The sequence below is a fragment of the Myodes glareolus genome, chromosome 20 (genome assembly GCF_982192425.1).
Source record: "Myodes glareolus chromosome 20, mMyoGla1.1, whole genome shotgun sequence".
NCBI classification, from domain to species: domain Eukaryota; kingdom Metazoa; phylum Chordata; class Mammalia; order Rodentia; family Cricetidae; genus Myodes; species Myodes glareolus.
The window spans coordinates 33646866-33661014 of record NC_142045.1 but is presented as its reverse complement, the minus strand read 5'-3'; the positions used below and the strand labels follow the sequence as shown (position 1 = coordinate 33661014).

The following is a 14149-nucleotide window of genomic DNA, read 5'->3' as shown; positions in this document are numbered from 1 at the left end:
TTGCATTTCCTTGATGGCCAAAAATGCTGAACAGGTTTTTTGTTTTGTTTTGTTTTTGTTTGTTTGTTTTGTTTTGTTTTTGCTTGTTGGCCATTCATACAATTACTTGAATCATCTGTTTCGATTGTTTTGTTTGTTTGTTTTTGTTTTTCCCAAGCAGGAAGATTTATTCACCCCAGAAAGTGAATCAAACTGCAGGAAATAAGAGAAAGACAGGAGACAGACGATGAAAGAGAAGAAGAGAACAAGGGAGAGGAGGAGGAATATCTGCACTGAGGACAAAGGACTGCTTCTAGAGAGAGAGGAAGACAGACTTTTGTTTTAATGTGCGCACGCATGCACGCACGCACAGGCCAGGGTCTGTCCCTGAACCTGGAGCTCATGTTTCCTCAGCTTTCTCTGCAAGCCAACTCGTCCCAGTGAACCTCCTATCTCCACCTCCCGCAGAGCCTTCTTAGCTACGGAGCCATCTGCCCGGCCCCTCTTCCTATTTTAATAGGACACTGTCACCTTACTATTTTGTATTTTCTAAAGATGCCCATGGCTTCAATAAGGTTTAAGCGCACCCTCCTCCAAAGGCTCAAGTAATGGAGGCTTGGTCCTCAGTGTGACAACATCCAGAGGTGGATAACGGGAAACCTCCTTCATTAATGGCCTTTGAGAGGCTGAACCAGGTAGGGCGTGGCTTTGGTAGCAAAAGGCCAGCAGGCCAGCAGGACCACCCTGTAGCTCTCTCGCTCCCCGTTCCTGTTGTTTCCTCGTGGTGATCTGTGCGTTCCCTTTTAATAGAGAAACCTTAGGATATTTTAGGAGCTAGCTGGGATTCCTTTATTCGCGTTCCCCCATCAGATGCTTTCCGCTTCAGAGGGAAGAACCGAGAGGGGATGGAGTCTGTAAAATGTTTCCTTGTCACTAAAAGTGCCACACACCTTCAATCCCAGCACTGGGAGGCAGAGGCGGGCGGATCTCTGTGAGTTCCAGGCCAGCCTGGTCTACAGAGCGAGTTCCAGGACAGCCCGGGCTACACACAGAGAAACTCTGTCACAAAAAAATAATAAATAAGAAAAAAGGAAAGAAGAACTGTATGTGTTATAAATATTCTTCTATTCCAATCACTGGTTTTTCTTTTCACTTTTTTTTTTTCTTTTGGCTTTTCTAGACAGGATTTCTCTGTGTGGCCTTGGCTGCCCTGGAATTCACTCTGTAGACCAGGCTGGCCTCAAAGTCAGAGATCTGCCTGCCTCTGCCTCATGAGTCCTGAATTAAAGGTGAGCACCACCATCTCTCGAACCTTTAAGTTTTAGGTTTTGTTGAGAATCAGTCATAGTACATGACCCATACTAGCCCTGAACAAATGAGTCTCTTGCCTCACCTTCCCAAGAGATGTAATTATCATGTATCAGATCCTTAAGTTTTCATTTTTATTGTTTTACATATATTTATTTACCTATTCCTTATTTGAGTGTGTGAGGCACATTTAATATCAATAAAATTAAGTTTATCATATTGTTCTTTGCTAACTGTCCTGAGTATTTTAAGTTCCAATTTTATTGGCTTTATCAGATATGTTTTAATTAATTTCTTAATGGTTGCTTTACATTTTATACCATGCTTTTTAATTTGTCAATTCATATTATGTAACTTTATATTTAATATAAGAATCTCATAACAGTATTATTCTAATTCTCTGCCCACATCCTTTATTCTGCTGTCATGCATTTATTTCACATTATAAACTGCACAATAATTTTTATTTCTGCTGAGTAATTTTAAAACGATTTTACATGCTGGGTATAATAATACACACATTTAATTCCAGCACTCAGGAAGCAGTGGCAAGTGGATCTCTGTGAGTTCAAGGCCAGCCTGGCCTACAAAGCGAGCTCCAGAACAGCCAGCACTATACAGTGAGACCCTGACTCAAAATATTAAAAGACTAAATATTAAATATTTAATATTTAATATTAATGACTAAAATATTAAAAGAAAGTAAGTACTATGGTATAGATAGACTTTTTCAGGGAGGTGAGCAGTATCAGGGATCTAGTGTGGTCTTGCACTGGCTGGAGAAGTACACTCCTAGGCCCTAAATCATTATTTGAGGCCTACTTTAAACTTTTCCATGGTAAAGTTCAACTATCCCTAAGTCTAGAGATGATTTAGCTCTGCTACATAAGACATGCCCCTTACGGGGGTTTTTAATGGGCTTTCAGCAAGGACTGGAAAGCCAGTGCCCTCCGACACAGGAACTGAGTTCGTGCCTTTCTGGCCAGTCCTTGTTGTGCTTCCTGGAGTCTGCTGTGCCTAAACCACTGTGTGTTCCAGTCAGAGACGACAGGAGCCCCCAGTAATACATGCAGCTCTTTCTTTGGGAAGGGTGTTTCTTTGCCTTTTGGATACTGCATCCTTCATAGGATTGTATTTGAACCTCTTCAAGATTTGCTTCCTGGATCCAAGATGCAGTTTACTTCACTTTCCGTTCCCTTTTCCTAAGGAAAAAGCAACCAACCAGAGCAGTCTCAGAAATGCCCCTTGTCTTCCGGGAACACAATGTCACCATACGCTGTTCTCCTGTGTGTGCTGGCAGTCTGGTCTCTGCTATTCCATCACGATCCTAACGGGAAAAACTCCCATTGTGTTTCTCTGGAAGTAGATGTCATCTATAAAGTTCTATAAATGATCTAACCACACCGCGTAACTGGAAGCTAAGTGGAAACACTTCCACCATGAGCAGCTGCAAAGTAGAGCGCGGCACGCGTGAGTGCAGAGCTGGAGCGGAGGAGTGGCGCTCACCCTGGCATCCTGAAGAAGGCACTCAACTGCAGGTATCTGACTTTATATTCTTGCCTCTCAACACTATACAATGCAAACCAAATAGCACACATAGTCCTTATAAAGGCTCTAAATTTTCAAAACTCAAGCTAAAGAGCTGGCTCAGTGGTTAAGAGCACTGTTTGCTCTTGCAGAGGACCCTGGTTCAAATTCCAGCACCCACATGATAGTTCACACTTGTCTGTAATTCCAGTCCCTGGGGATTGGATGTCCTCTTCTGGTATCCGCATGCACTCAGTGCACACACATACATGCAGACAAAACATTCACACATATACAGTAAGAAAACCTCAGCGACTGGAGCTGAGGCTATGGTCAGGTATGCAGTAAACACTGAGCTCAATGCCCAGCTCCACATGACGGTGGGACATGCCTGTTATCTCAGCTTTCAGAAGAGACACAGAGTCAGAAGCTTAAGATTATTCTTGGAGGAGTTGGAGAGATGGCTCAGCGGTTAAGAGTACTATTCAAAGGTCCTGAGTTCAATTCCCAGAAACCACATGGTGGCTCACAACCATCTGTAATGAGATTTGGTGCCCTCTTCTGGCATGCAGGGATACATGTAGACAGAACACTGTATACACAGTAAATAAATCTTAAAATATATATATTTTTAAGTATGTAGCCAAGTATATATATGTATATATATATACTGAGACCAAGGCCACACTGATCTACATGGAAACCTGTCTCAAAAAACAAAAATAAAAATTAAGACATTATATTCTAGTGTGTGAATATGAATACCAGTCTAAACTATACTTTTAATTTTACGGATTTTTAAATTACAATTGTTTAGTTATATGTGGGTGTGTGTGTGTTGTCCATGTGGAGGTTAGAGGACCACCGGCCAGAGTCAGATGTCAAATCTCTTCTCCCGCGATGTGTAACCTGGGTATCAAACTGCAGCCATGAGGCTCAGCAAAAGTCCCTCCAAGCTAGGCCATCTCACCAGCTCTGTGCACACACGGTGTTAGGGGAAATAAACAACTATTTTACTTCAAAGGGTTGAGAGCTATTTCTATTGTCAGCTTGTGTGCATAGCTGCTGAAAAAAAATGACATTACCCACAGCATGGATCCTCCCAGCTTCCCATCCAAGTGTAAAGTGAAGTGCTTTGTTTAAAGGTTTAGGGTTTCTGTTTTTTGTTTTTGCTATTGTTGTTTTGAGATGTTGTTGTTGTGTCTCAATCATTGCTTCATTCAAGACATTGATTTTGTTTTGTTGTGTTTTGGGTTATTTTCAAGACAGGGTTTTTCTGTGTAGTTCTAGTTTTCTTGGAAATTCACTAGGTAGACTAGGCTGGCCTTGAACTCAGAGATCTGCTGCCTCTGCCTCCTGAGCACTTTTTGGTTTTGTTTTTTGAGAAAGTGTCTCAATATGCAGTCAAAGCTGGAATTGAACTCATGAGCCGCCAGCCTCAGTCTTCCACACACTGGGATTACAGATGTGCATTAACATCCTGACTTTTAAAGTATTGTCATCACATAGCATGTTGCCTTTAATTTTAAAGAAAATGTCCAATACTTAACTATTAAATATGAGTCCAGAGATATAACATCTAAAAAGTAAGAGATTTTATCAAAAATGGATTATGTATACCATTTAACTAAGAATCTTCTCTTAGGGCCAGAGAAATTGCTGAGTAGTTAAGATCACATACTGGCCATGTGGTGCGTACACCTTTAATCCTAGCACTCAGGAGGCAGAGGCAGGAGAAACTCTGTAAGTTCCAGGCCAGCCTGGTCTACAGAAAGGCATTTGATCCATAATGAAGTAGTTGGCTAATAACTGTTAAAGGGACTGATGAATAATTGTGGAATTTGAACAGAAAGCTGTTCCCACACTGGTACTACAGCACTTCAAATGTCCACTAAGCAGGCTGGCTTCTTCTGACATCCTTCCATAGAATATAACTGCCCTATTATACCACATTAATCATTAGTCAATAATACCTTGATAAATTCACAATTTTTTCCTCTATGCTATGTTCTGACCAGAAATCCTTGGGATTGCATGTAAAGGAGGAAAAAGTAAAGGAAGCTTCTGGAAACAAACCTAGATCCTTGTCCCTCATACTGTTATCTTTTTAATCAGTAAAACATAAATATACTCTGCAAAGCCACTGTCCATGGCAGCTCTCCTCACATGGTAAATACCAACACTGCAAAGCTATAGGGCACAGAAAAGTAATTTGGAAGAGAAGCAGCATTGGGCGATATCAGATGAGAGCCCACCCTGGCCTTGATCTCTGGTGACTCATACCGTGGAGGTGATACACAGAAAGTGAATTGGCAGGTGGCGGGGGGGGGGTTAAGTGAATCTTAAAGGAAGACGTTAACCTGGGCTTCTTCTAATGGACTCTGACCCATTTTAGAAGTAGTCTTTAAATACAAAGGGAACATGTAGGACTTAGCAAAACCACTGACAAAAGAAAAGTATGTCCCATGAGTCTTCCCACAGTAGATCTGTGTCATACAGACCGAACAGACACCAAGCAAGGAAAATGCTCCAGATCACAACACACACACACACACACACACACACACACACACACAAGTATCCTCACTGTTATCAGGCAGGACCTGATCCATTCTTTATCATGGCACCAAACCCAGTGACAGCAGCATCTCACAGACAAGAGACTTCCAAGACACTGACAACCGTCCATTCCCGCGGTGCCGCTAACCAGACACCTGCATGGCAGCTCTGTTACACCTGCATTGTTTCCACACTCAGTCTCTACCCAAGGGCGGGAAGAGAAGCAGAGGAGAATATCTGCTTTCTGCCCCTGCCTCTTCCTTCAGTGCTATCTATCTGTAACAACACAACACACTTAGAGACTCAAAATCCACCTGCATCAAATCCAAAACATTGTTCTCTAGTTAAATAAGTAGCTGTACATATTAGATTAAAATATCAATCCTGAATTAGACATAACAGAATAAGAAATAAAGATAATACTGAAAGCAAAGAAAAGCTTCTAAATTTAAGATGACTGCAGTTTAGGTATTTAGATACATTATTTCTCATTCTCCATAATCTAAGAAAATAGATATTATCAGAAACTTTTTGTTTCCTTTTTTCCAGACAGGGTTTCTTTGTGCAACCATGCAGGCTGTCCTGGAACTCTCTCTATAAACCAATCTGGCCTCAAACTCACAGAAATCCACCTGCTTCTGCCTCCCAAGTGCTGGAATTAAAGGCATTTGCCGCCGCCACCACCACCCAGCCAGAAACTTAACTGTTATCTAAACTAATGTAACATCCTTCTTTCCTTCTCTTTCCTCTTCCAAATTCATCCTAGCACACACATCTTGCATCATTCCGTTCACTGTTACTAACTGACATAAAAACACATGTACAATTTTCTGAACTGTACATTTCTACTCTCAAATACCCGTTTCTGTTATTTATGTCAAGATTAACTCATGCATTGATTTCTATTAACAAAACAGAGATAAAATACAGTAAATGCCTAACCTCTTGATTTTCTACTCCATTGCTGGGAAGCTCCAGAACAGAACCTCCACTGTCAACCACTGCCGATGTCATTTTTTATTCCCTGAGGAAGTATCAAATGGTACGAATCAATGTAATTAGAGTTCATAGATGATGGCCAGGGCTATAGGTTTCATTTTCATGGTTTAATTCAACAGAGAAGCAGTATATTAGACATCCAGAAGTCCAGTCTTCTAAAGATGATAAACCAGAGGGTCTAAAAAGAGGAAAAATTGAAATTGTTAAAAACATATAGTTAAGATATAAAGCAATTTAAATGTTTAATTTAAAAGGATATAAGCCTCTATGTCTGTGTCAAAAGAAGGAATTAAACAACACTCTACTTAAAAATTTGAGATTCAAATTCATTAACTTATCAAACAATATTTTACCAAGCTATTGTATAAGGATGGGTACTGTATTATAAAAGACATAATGCTAAAACTTCAGTAGGCTGGAGAGATTTCTCAGCACTTAAGAGCACTGGCTACTCTTCCATAGGACCCAGGTTCAGTTCCCAGCATGCACTTGGCAGCTCATAACCATCTATAGCTACAGTTCCAGAGGATCCAGCGCCCTCTTCTGGCCTCTACAACAGGCACACACACACACACACACAGTGCACAGACGTACATACAGGCCAAACACCCATATACATAATATTAGCGCTTCTTTCTTTTTTTGGAGATGCAATATTACACCAGAATTTGTTTGTTTTGGTTGGTTCAAGGCAGGGTTTCTCTGGAGCTTCTGAGCCTCTCCCAGAACTCGCTCTATAGACCAAGCTGCCTTCGAACTCAGAGATCCTCCTGTCTCTGCCTCCCAGAGTTCTAGGATTAATGGCCTGAACCACTGCCTGGTTATACCTGGAACATTTTAACAGATTTTGTTGTTGTTTTGTTTTTTTGAGACAGGGTTTCTCTGTATAGCTCTGGCTGTCCTGGAATTCTCTCTGTAGATCAGGCTATCTCAAACTCAAAGAGATTCACCTGCCTCTGCCTCCAGAGTTCCAGGATTAAAGGTGAACGCCACCAATGCTTGGCCAGATTTTTATTTTAATCTGGGCTGGAGACACAGCTCATTGGTTAAGAGTGATGAATTCGGCCAGGAGGTGGTAGGGCACACCTTTAATCCCAGCACTTGGGAGGCGGAGGCAGGTGGATCTCTGTGAGTTTGAAGCCAGCCTGGTCTACAGAGTGAGTTCCAGGACAACCAGTACTACACAGAAACACTGTCTTGAAAAACCAAAAGGGAAAAAGTGATGAGTTCAGCCCAGCAGTGGTCACGCACACCTCTAATCCCAGCAAGGGAGGCAGAGCCAACGCTCTCTTCTCAGAGCACACACTCATACACAGACACACACGTAATTAAAAAGACATCTTTTTTAGAAGACTTATGTACTATGTATATAATGTTCTGTCTGCACGTATCCCTGCAGGCCGGCAGCGGGCACTAGGTCTCATGATAGATGGTTGTAAAACACTATGTGGCTGCTGGAAATTGAACTCAGGACCTCTGGAAAAGCAGCCAGTACTCTTAACTTCGGAGCTATCTCTCCAGCCCCCAAAAAAATCTTTTTAAAAGCAATTTTTAAACTCTTTTAAGTAATGAACACGCTGATGCTAAACCTGGGCTGTGGGGTTTACACAGCTGCTGCCTTTACAGACGTCACCTCAGAGGGGCTTCTTAAATTTTCCTTCCTCCTCCTTTCTCAAAATGTATTTATTTATAATTTATTTAGCCTACATGTATGTCTGTGTGTGGTGTCAGAATCCCTGGAACTGGAGTTACAGACAGCTGTGAGTTGCCATGTGGGTGCTGGGAATTGAACCTGGGTCCTCTGGAAGGACAACCAGGGCTCTTAACCACTGAGTCGTTGCTCCAGCAGGAAATCGATAGTTCTAAAAAATTATTCTATTAATATTATGCTCATACTAACTGACTACTACATCATACCAAATAGAAATAAATAATAACGAATTTCTGTAAATGTTTACTATAAAATGAAGTACCTGGAAAAAAGTAGGAAGTTTATCTTATACATATTTTTGTTTATTTAATGTGTATGTGTTTGTGCCTGAGTATATGTATGTGCACCATGTGAATGCAAATGCATGCAGAGGCCAGAAGAGGGCGTCAGGTCCCGGAACTAGAGTGGAACTGGAGTACAGACAGTTGACATCTGCTGGACGTGGGTGTGAAAAACTGAACCCAGGTCCTTTGAAAGAGCAGCAAGTGTTCTTAGCCACAGGACTATCTCTCCAAGAACTTCTTTTGCATCTTAGGCAGAAAGTTAAAAAGGAAGGGTTTATATCTTAAGACTACAGAAGGGGCTGAAGAGATGGCTCAGAGGTTAAGAGCACTGGCTGCTCTTCTAGAGGTCCCGAGTTCAGTTCCCAGCAACCACATGCTGGCTCACAACCACCTGTAATGAGATCTGGTACCCTCTTCTGCATGCAGGCATACATGTTGCAGGCAGAATAGTGTATACACAAAAAAATAAAACTTTTTTGAAGAAAAAAAAAACACAATCCCATCATACTAAAGCTCCCTGTTACTATTTCTAAAATCTGTTTTCCAAACAAATATAACAAACAGAAATAAGCTTTACTTACAATTTGAATGTTAAGTAGTCTAAGCATTCTTCACTGCTTTCCCAACTCGTCAAGAACTAAAATCTAAACCAGCAGTTCTCTGGAACTACTAGTGGAGAGGGAAAAAAATTAAGTATTAACACAATTCTATTTAAAACAAAACAAAGAAACATTTTGCCTTAAATAAGTATGACTCCGAAAGTAAATACTTAATAAAACAAACCATCTTCAAAGGCTGATGGCACATTTCCACAGACGTAAAATCCCAACTTCTACATGGCTAAGGAATCACTGGATGACTGCTAAGTAAGGTCAGACCCAACATGCACAGCCTATGTCCAATTATCAACCAAAGGCCTTCCTTTTTATTATTATTTTTACAAGGAGGGGAGGGTGGACCCCCTGAAACTGTACAGAAGGTTGTGAGGCACCATGTGTGTGCTAGAGACAAACATAGGTCCTCCAGAGAGGCTCTTAACTGCTGAAGCATCTCTGAAGCCCCAACCAAAAGGTTCTAGAGCGGAGGCACTGTACCTCCTTGTGCTGCCAAGTTTTATGGCAACTTGACACAAGCTAGTCACTGGAGAGAAGGGGCCTCAATTGAGAAAATGCCTCAGTAAGGTCTAGGGCTGCCTGTAGAGTATTTCCATAGTGAGTAATTGATGTGGGAAGGCCCAGTCCATGCTGGGTGTGACCAATCCCAGGCAGGTGGTCCTGAGTGCTGTAAGAATGTATGCTAAGCAAACCAGGGGAAGCAAGCCAGTAAGCAGCACCCTTCCATGCCTCTGCATCAACTCCTACCTTCAGGTTCCTGCCCTGTTAGAGTTCCTGTCCTGACTTCTGTCAATGATGATCACTATACGGAAGGGTAAGCCAAACAAACCCTTCCCTCCCCAACTTGCAGTGGTCATGGTGTTTCATCACAGCAATAGAAACCCTAACTAAGGGCTGGAGAAATGCCTTAGAGCTTAAGAACACTGGTTGTTCTTTCAGAGGTCCTGAGTTCAATTCCCAGCATTCACATGGTGACTCACAACCATCTATGAGATCTGGTACCCTCTTCTAGCATGCAGGCATACATGCAGACAGAATACTGTATTCATAATAAATACATAAATCTTTTAAAAAGCAACAAAAGAAGAAACCCTAAGGCACTCCCCCTTCAGGAGTAAAAAATATGAAGTTTAAAAAACAAAACTAGAGAGCTGGAGAGAGATGGTTCAGCGGTTAAGAGCACTAACAGCTCTTTCCAGAGGACCCTGGTTCAATTACCAGCACCCACAGGGCAGCTAACAACTGTCTGTAACTCCAAGCTCTGACACACTCATACAGACATACATGCAGGCAAAACACCAATGCACATAAAAGAAAATAAATAAATAAAATCAATGAATTTAAAAAAAAAAGGCTGAGTAGACCTTTAATCCTAAGTTTCAGGAGTCAGAGGCAAGCAGAACTCTGTGAGTTTGAGGTCAGCCAGGAATACATCGTTCAGACCCCAAGATGGATGGATGGATGGAAGGATGGGTGGATGGACTAATGAATAGATGAACATTTTTTTATAAAAGGATGGGTATGATAGCTTGTCTTTTTTTATTGTTGTTGATGGTGGTTTTTATTTTGGAAGACAGAGGTTCTCTGTGTAGCCTTGGTTATCCTGGAACTTGGTCATTAGACCAGGCTGGCCTAGAACTCAGAGATCTGCCTACCTCTACCTCTGTAGTGCTAGAGTTAAAGGTGTGAGCTACCACCACCCGGCAGTGGTCCACTGCCTTTAATTCCAGTATCTAGGAGCCAGCCTGGTCTACATAGCTCAAACCCTTTTTCAAAAACAGAGAAAAAACAATTTCCAATACAGTTAATAAACTCCAAGTAAACTGAACTCAAAGAGAACCACACAACAACACACAATATAACCATACTTTTAAAAAACTATATACAGGGCTGGAAAGATGGCTCAGTGGTTGAGAACTACAGGACCAAGGTTCAGTTTCCAGCACCTACATGGCAACTCACAGAAATGTGTAACTACAGTTCCCGGGATCCAACACCATCTTCTGGCCTTGTCAGGCAAGGCATATACATGTTGCACATATGTACAGATCTTAAACTTAAAAATAATAAACCCCTAGAAAACATTATTTTGACTAAGGTAGCACAGACACAGAAAGACAATTATCACATGTACTCACTCATACATGGTTTTTAAACATAAAACAAAGAAATCCGGCCCACAAATCACACTCCCAGAGAACTTAGACAACAATGAGGACACTAAGAGAGACTTACATAGATCTAATCTACATGGGAAATAGAAAGTAGAAAAAGTCAAGATCTCCTGAGTAAACTGGGAGCATGGGAACCTTGGAGGAGGGTTGAAGGGGGAGGGGAGAGGCAGGGAGGGGAGCAGAGAAAAATGTAGAGCTCAATAAATATCAATTAAAAAAAATTTTAAAAACCCTAGCCTAGCATTGGTGACATACAATTTAATCTTAGCACTTGGGAGGCAGGTGGATTTCTGTGAGTTCAAGGCCAGTCTGATCTGCAAGAGTGTGCTTCGACCACATACCAAAATTAAATCAAGACCAAATAAACAAATTAAATAGATCTATAACCCATAAGGAAATAGAAACAGTCATTGAAAGCCTCCAACCAAAAAAAGCCCAGAACCAGATGGTTTTAGCACAGAATTCTACCAGAATATCAAAGACAAGCTAATCCCGATACTCCTCAAATTATTCCAGGCAATAGAAACAGGAGGAACATTGCTAAACTGTTTTTGAGGCTACAGCTACCCTGACACCAAACCACACAAAGACACAACTAAGAAAGAGAATTACAGACCAATCTCCCTTATGAACATTGATGCAAAAATAATCAATAAAATATTGGCAAACTGAAGTCAAGAACACATCACAAAAATCACCCACCATGATCAAATAGGATTCCTCCCAGAGATGCAGGATGGTTCAATACACGAAAATTCGTCAATATAATCCAATATAAAAACAAACTGAAAGAAAAAAAAAGAAACACATCATCACCTCATTAGATGCTGAAAAAGTCTTTGACAAAATCCAACACCCCACCCCTTCATAATAAAGGTCTTGGAAAAATCAGGGCTACAAGGAACATTCCTAAATATAATAAAGGCAGTATACAGCAAAACAACAGCCAACATCAAACTAAATGCAGAGAAACTCAAAGCGATTTCACTAAAATCAGGAACAAAACAAGGATGTCCACTTGCTCCATATCTATTTAATATAGTACTCAAAGTCCTAGCTAGAGCATTAAGACAACAGAAGGAGATCAAGGGGATACAAATTGGAAAGGAAGAAGTCAAACTTCCAGTATTTGCTAATTATAAGATAGTATACGTAAGTGACCACAAAAAAATTCTACCAGGGAACTCCTACAGATGATAAGTATCTTCAGTAACACAGCAGGAAACAATATTAACTCAAAAAAAAAAAAAACATTAGCCCACCTATACAGATGATAAATGGGCTGAGAAAGGAATCAGAGAAACATCACCCTTCACAATAGCCACAAACAACATAAAATATCTTGTGGTAACTCTAACCAAACAAGTGAAAGACTTGTATGACAAAAACCTTAAGTCTTTGAAGAAAGAAATTGAAGAAGATATCAGAAAATGGAAAGATCTCCCATACTCATGGGTAAGTGGAATTAACATAGTAAAAATGGCAATCTTACCAAAAGCAATCTACAGATTCAATGTAATCCCCAAAATCCCAGCACAATTCTTCACAGACCTCCAAAGAACAATACGAAATTTCATATGGAGAAACAAAAAATCCAGGATAGCCGAAACAACCCTGTACAATAAAGGAACATCTGGAGGGCATCACCATCCATGAGTTCAAGCTGTATTATAGAGTTATAGTAATGAAAACAGCTTGGTATTGGCATAAAAACAGAAAGGTGGTCTAATGGAATCGAATCGAAGATCCTGATATTAAACCACATACCTATGAACAACTGATTTTTTTAAAAGAAGCTAAAAATATAAAATGGAAAAAGAAAGCATCTTCAACAAATGTTGATGTTGACATGTAGAAGAATGCAAATAGACCCATATCTATCGCCACGTACAAAACTCAAGTCCAAACAGATCAAAGCCCTCAACATAGAGCCAGCCACACTGAATCTCATAGAAGAGCACGGACACTGAGAGCGACAATTAATAAATGGGACCTCCTGAAACTGAGGAGCTTCTGTAAAGCAAAGGACACAGTCAACAAGACTAAACGACAGCCTACAGAATGGGAAAAGATCTTCACCAACCCTACATCTGACAGAGGGCTGATCTCCAAAGGATGCAAAGAACTCAAGAAACCAGACATCAAACTACCAAATAATCCAATTAAAAAATGGGGTAACATCTGAACAGAGAATTCTTAACAGAAGAATCTCAAATGGCCAAAAGACACTTGAGGAAATGTTCAACATCAAAACAACTCTGGTAATCTTACACCAGTAGTCAGAATGGCTAAGATCAAAAACACTGACAACAGCTTATGCTGGAGAAGACGTGGAGTAAGGGAACACTCCTCCACTGCTGGTGGGGTGCAAACTTGTACAGCGTTGTGGAAATAAGTATGCTGATTTCTCAGAAAATTAGGACTCGGTCTACATAAAGACCCAGCAATACCACTTTGGGGCATATACCCAACACAGGTACAATCACACAAGAACATCTGCTCAACTATGTTCATAGCAACATTGTTTGTCATAGCCAGAACCTGGAAACAACCTAGATGCCCCTCAATCAAGCAATGGATAAAGAAAGTGTGGTACATTTACACAATGGAGTATTACTCAGTGGAAATAGATAGATAGATAGATAGATAGATAGATAGATAGATAGATAGATAGATAGATAGATAAAATAACATCTTGAAATTTGCAGGCAAATGAATGGAACTAGAAAAAAAAAAAAAAGCCCAGACCCAGAAAGACAAACAGGTATGTACTCACTCATAAGTGGATACCAAACATAAAGCAAAGGGTAACCAGCCTATAGTCCACAATCCCAGAGAAGCTAGAATCTTCTCCAAGTAGTAGATGGAAACAGATGCAGAGATCCACAACTGACCACTGGGCAACCTCCAGTGGAAGAGGGAGGAGTGATAATATGAACAAAGGGGTCAAGACCATGAATCAGCTGACCCGAAATAGTGGGAGATCACTAACTC

General features: G+C 40.7%; 1 protein-coding gene across 7 annotated transcripts in view; it reads right to left on the bottom strand.

Annotated features, from left to right (window-relative positions):
• The window catches only part of Elf2 (E74 like ETS transcription factor 2), an 88447-nt gene that overhangs the window by 62570 nt on the left and 11728 nt on the right, over positions 1 to 14149 (bottom strand). For 4 of the 7 annotated variants that reach the window (XM_085682422.2, XM_085682426.2, XM_085682429.2 and 1 more), the window contains exons 2-3: positions 8949 to 9036; positions 6316 to 6550 (exon numbers count right to left, since the gene is read on the bottom strand). In XM_085682422.2, coding sequence (XP_085538548.1) covers positions 6316 to 6387 — 72 coding nt within the window. In that variant the 5' untranslated portion in view covers positions 6388 to 6550; positions 8949 to 9036. Of the gene's footprint in view, positions 1 to 6315; positions 6551 to 8948; positions 9037 to 11857; positions 11941 to 14149 lie in introns of all 7 variants that reach the window. The other 3 variants (XM_085682423.2, XM_085682424.2, XM_085682425.2) reach the window with 3 other exon arrangements.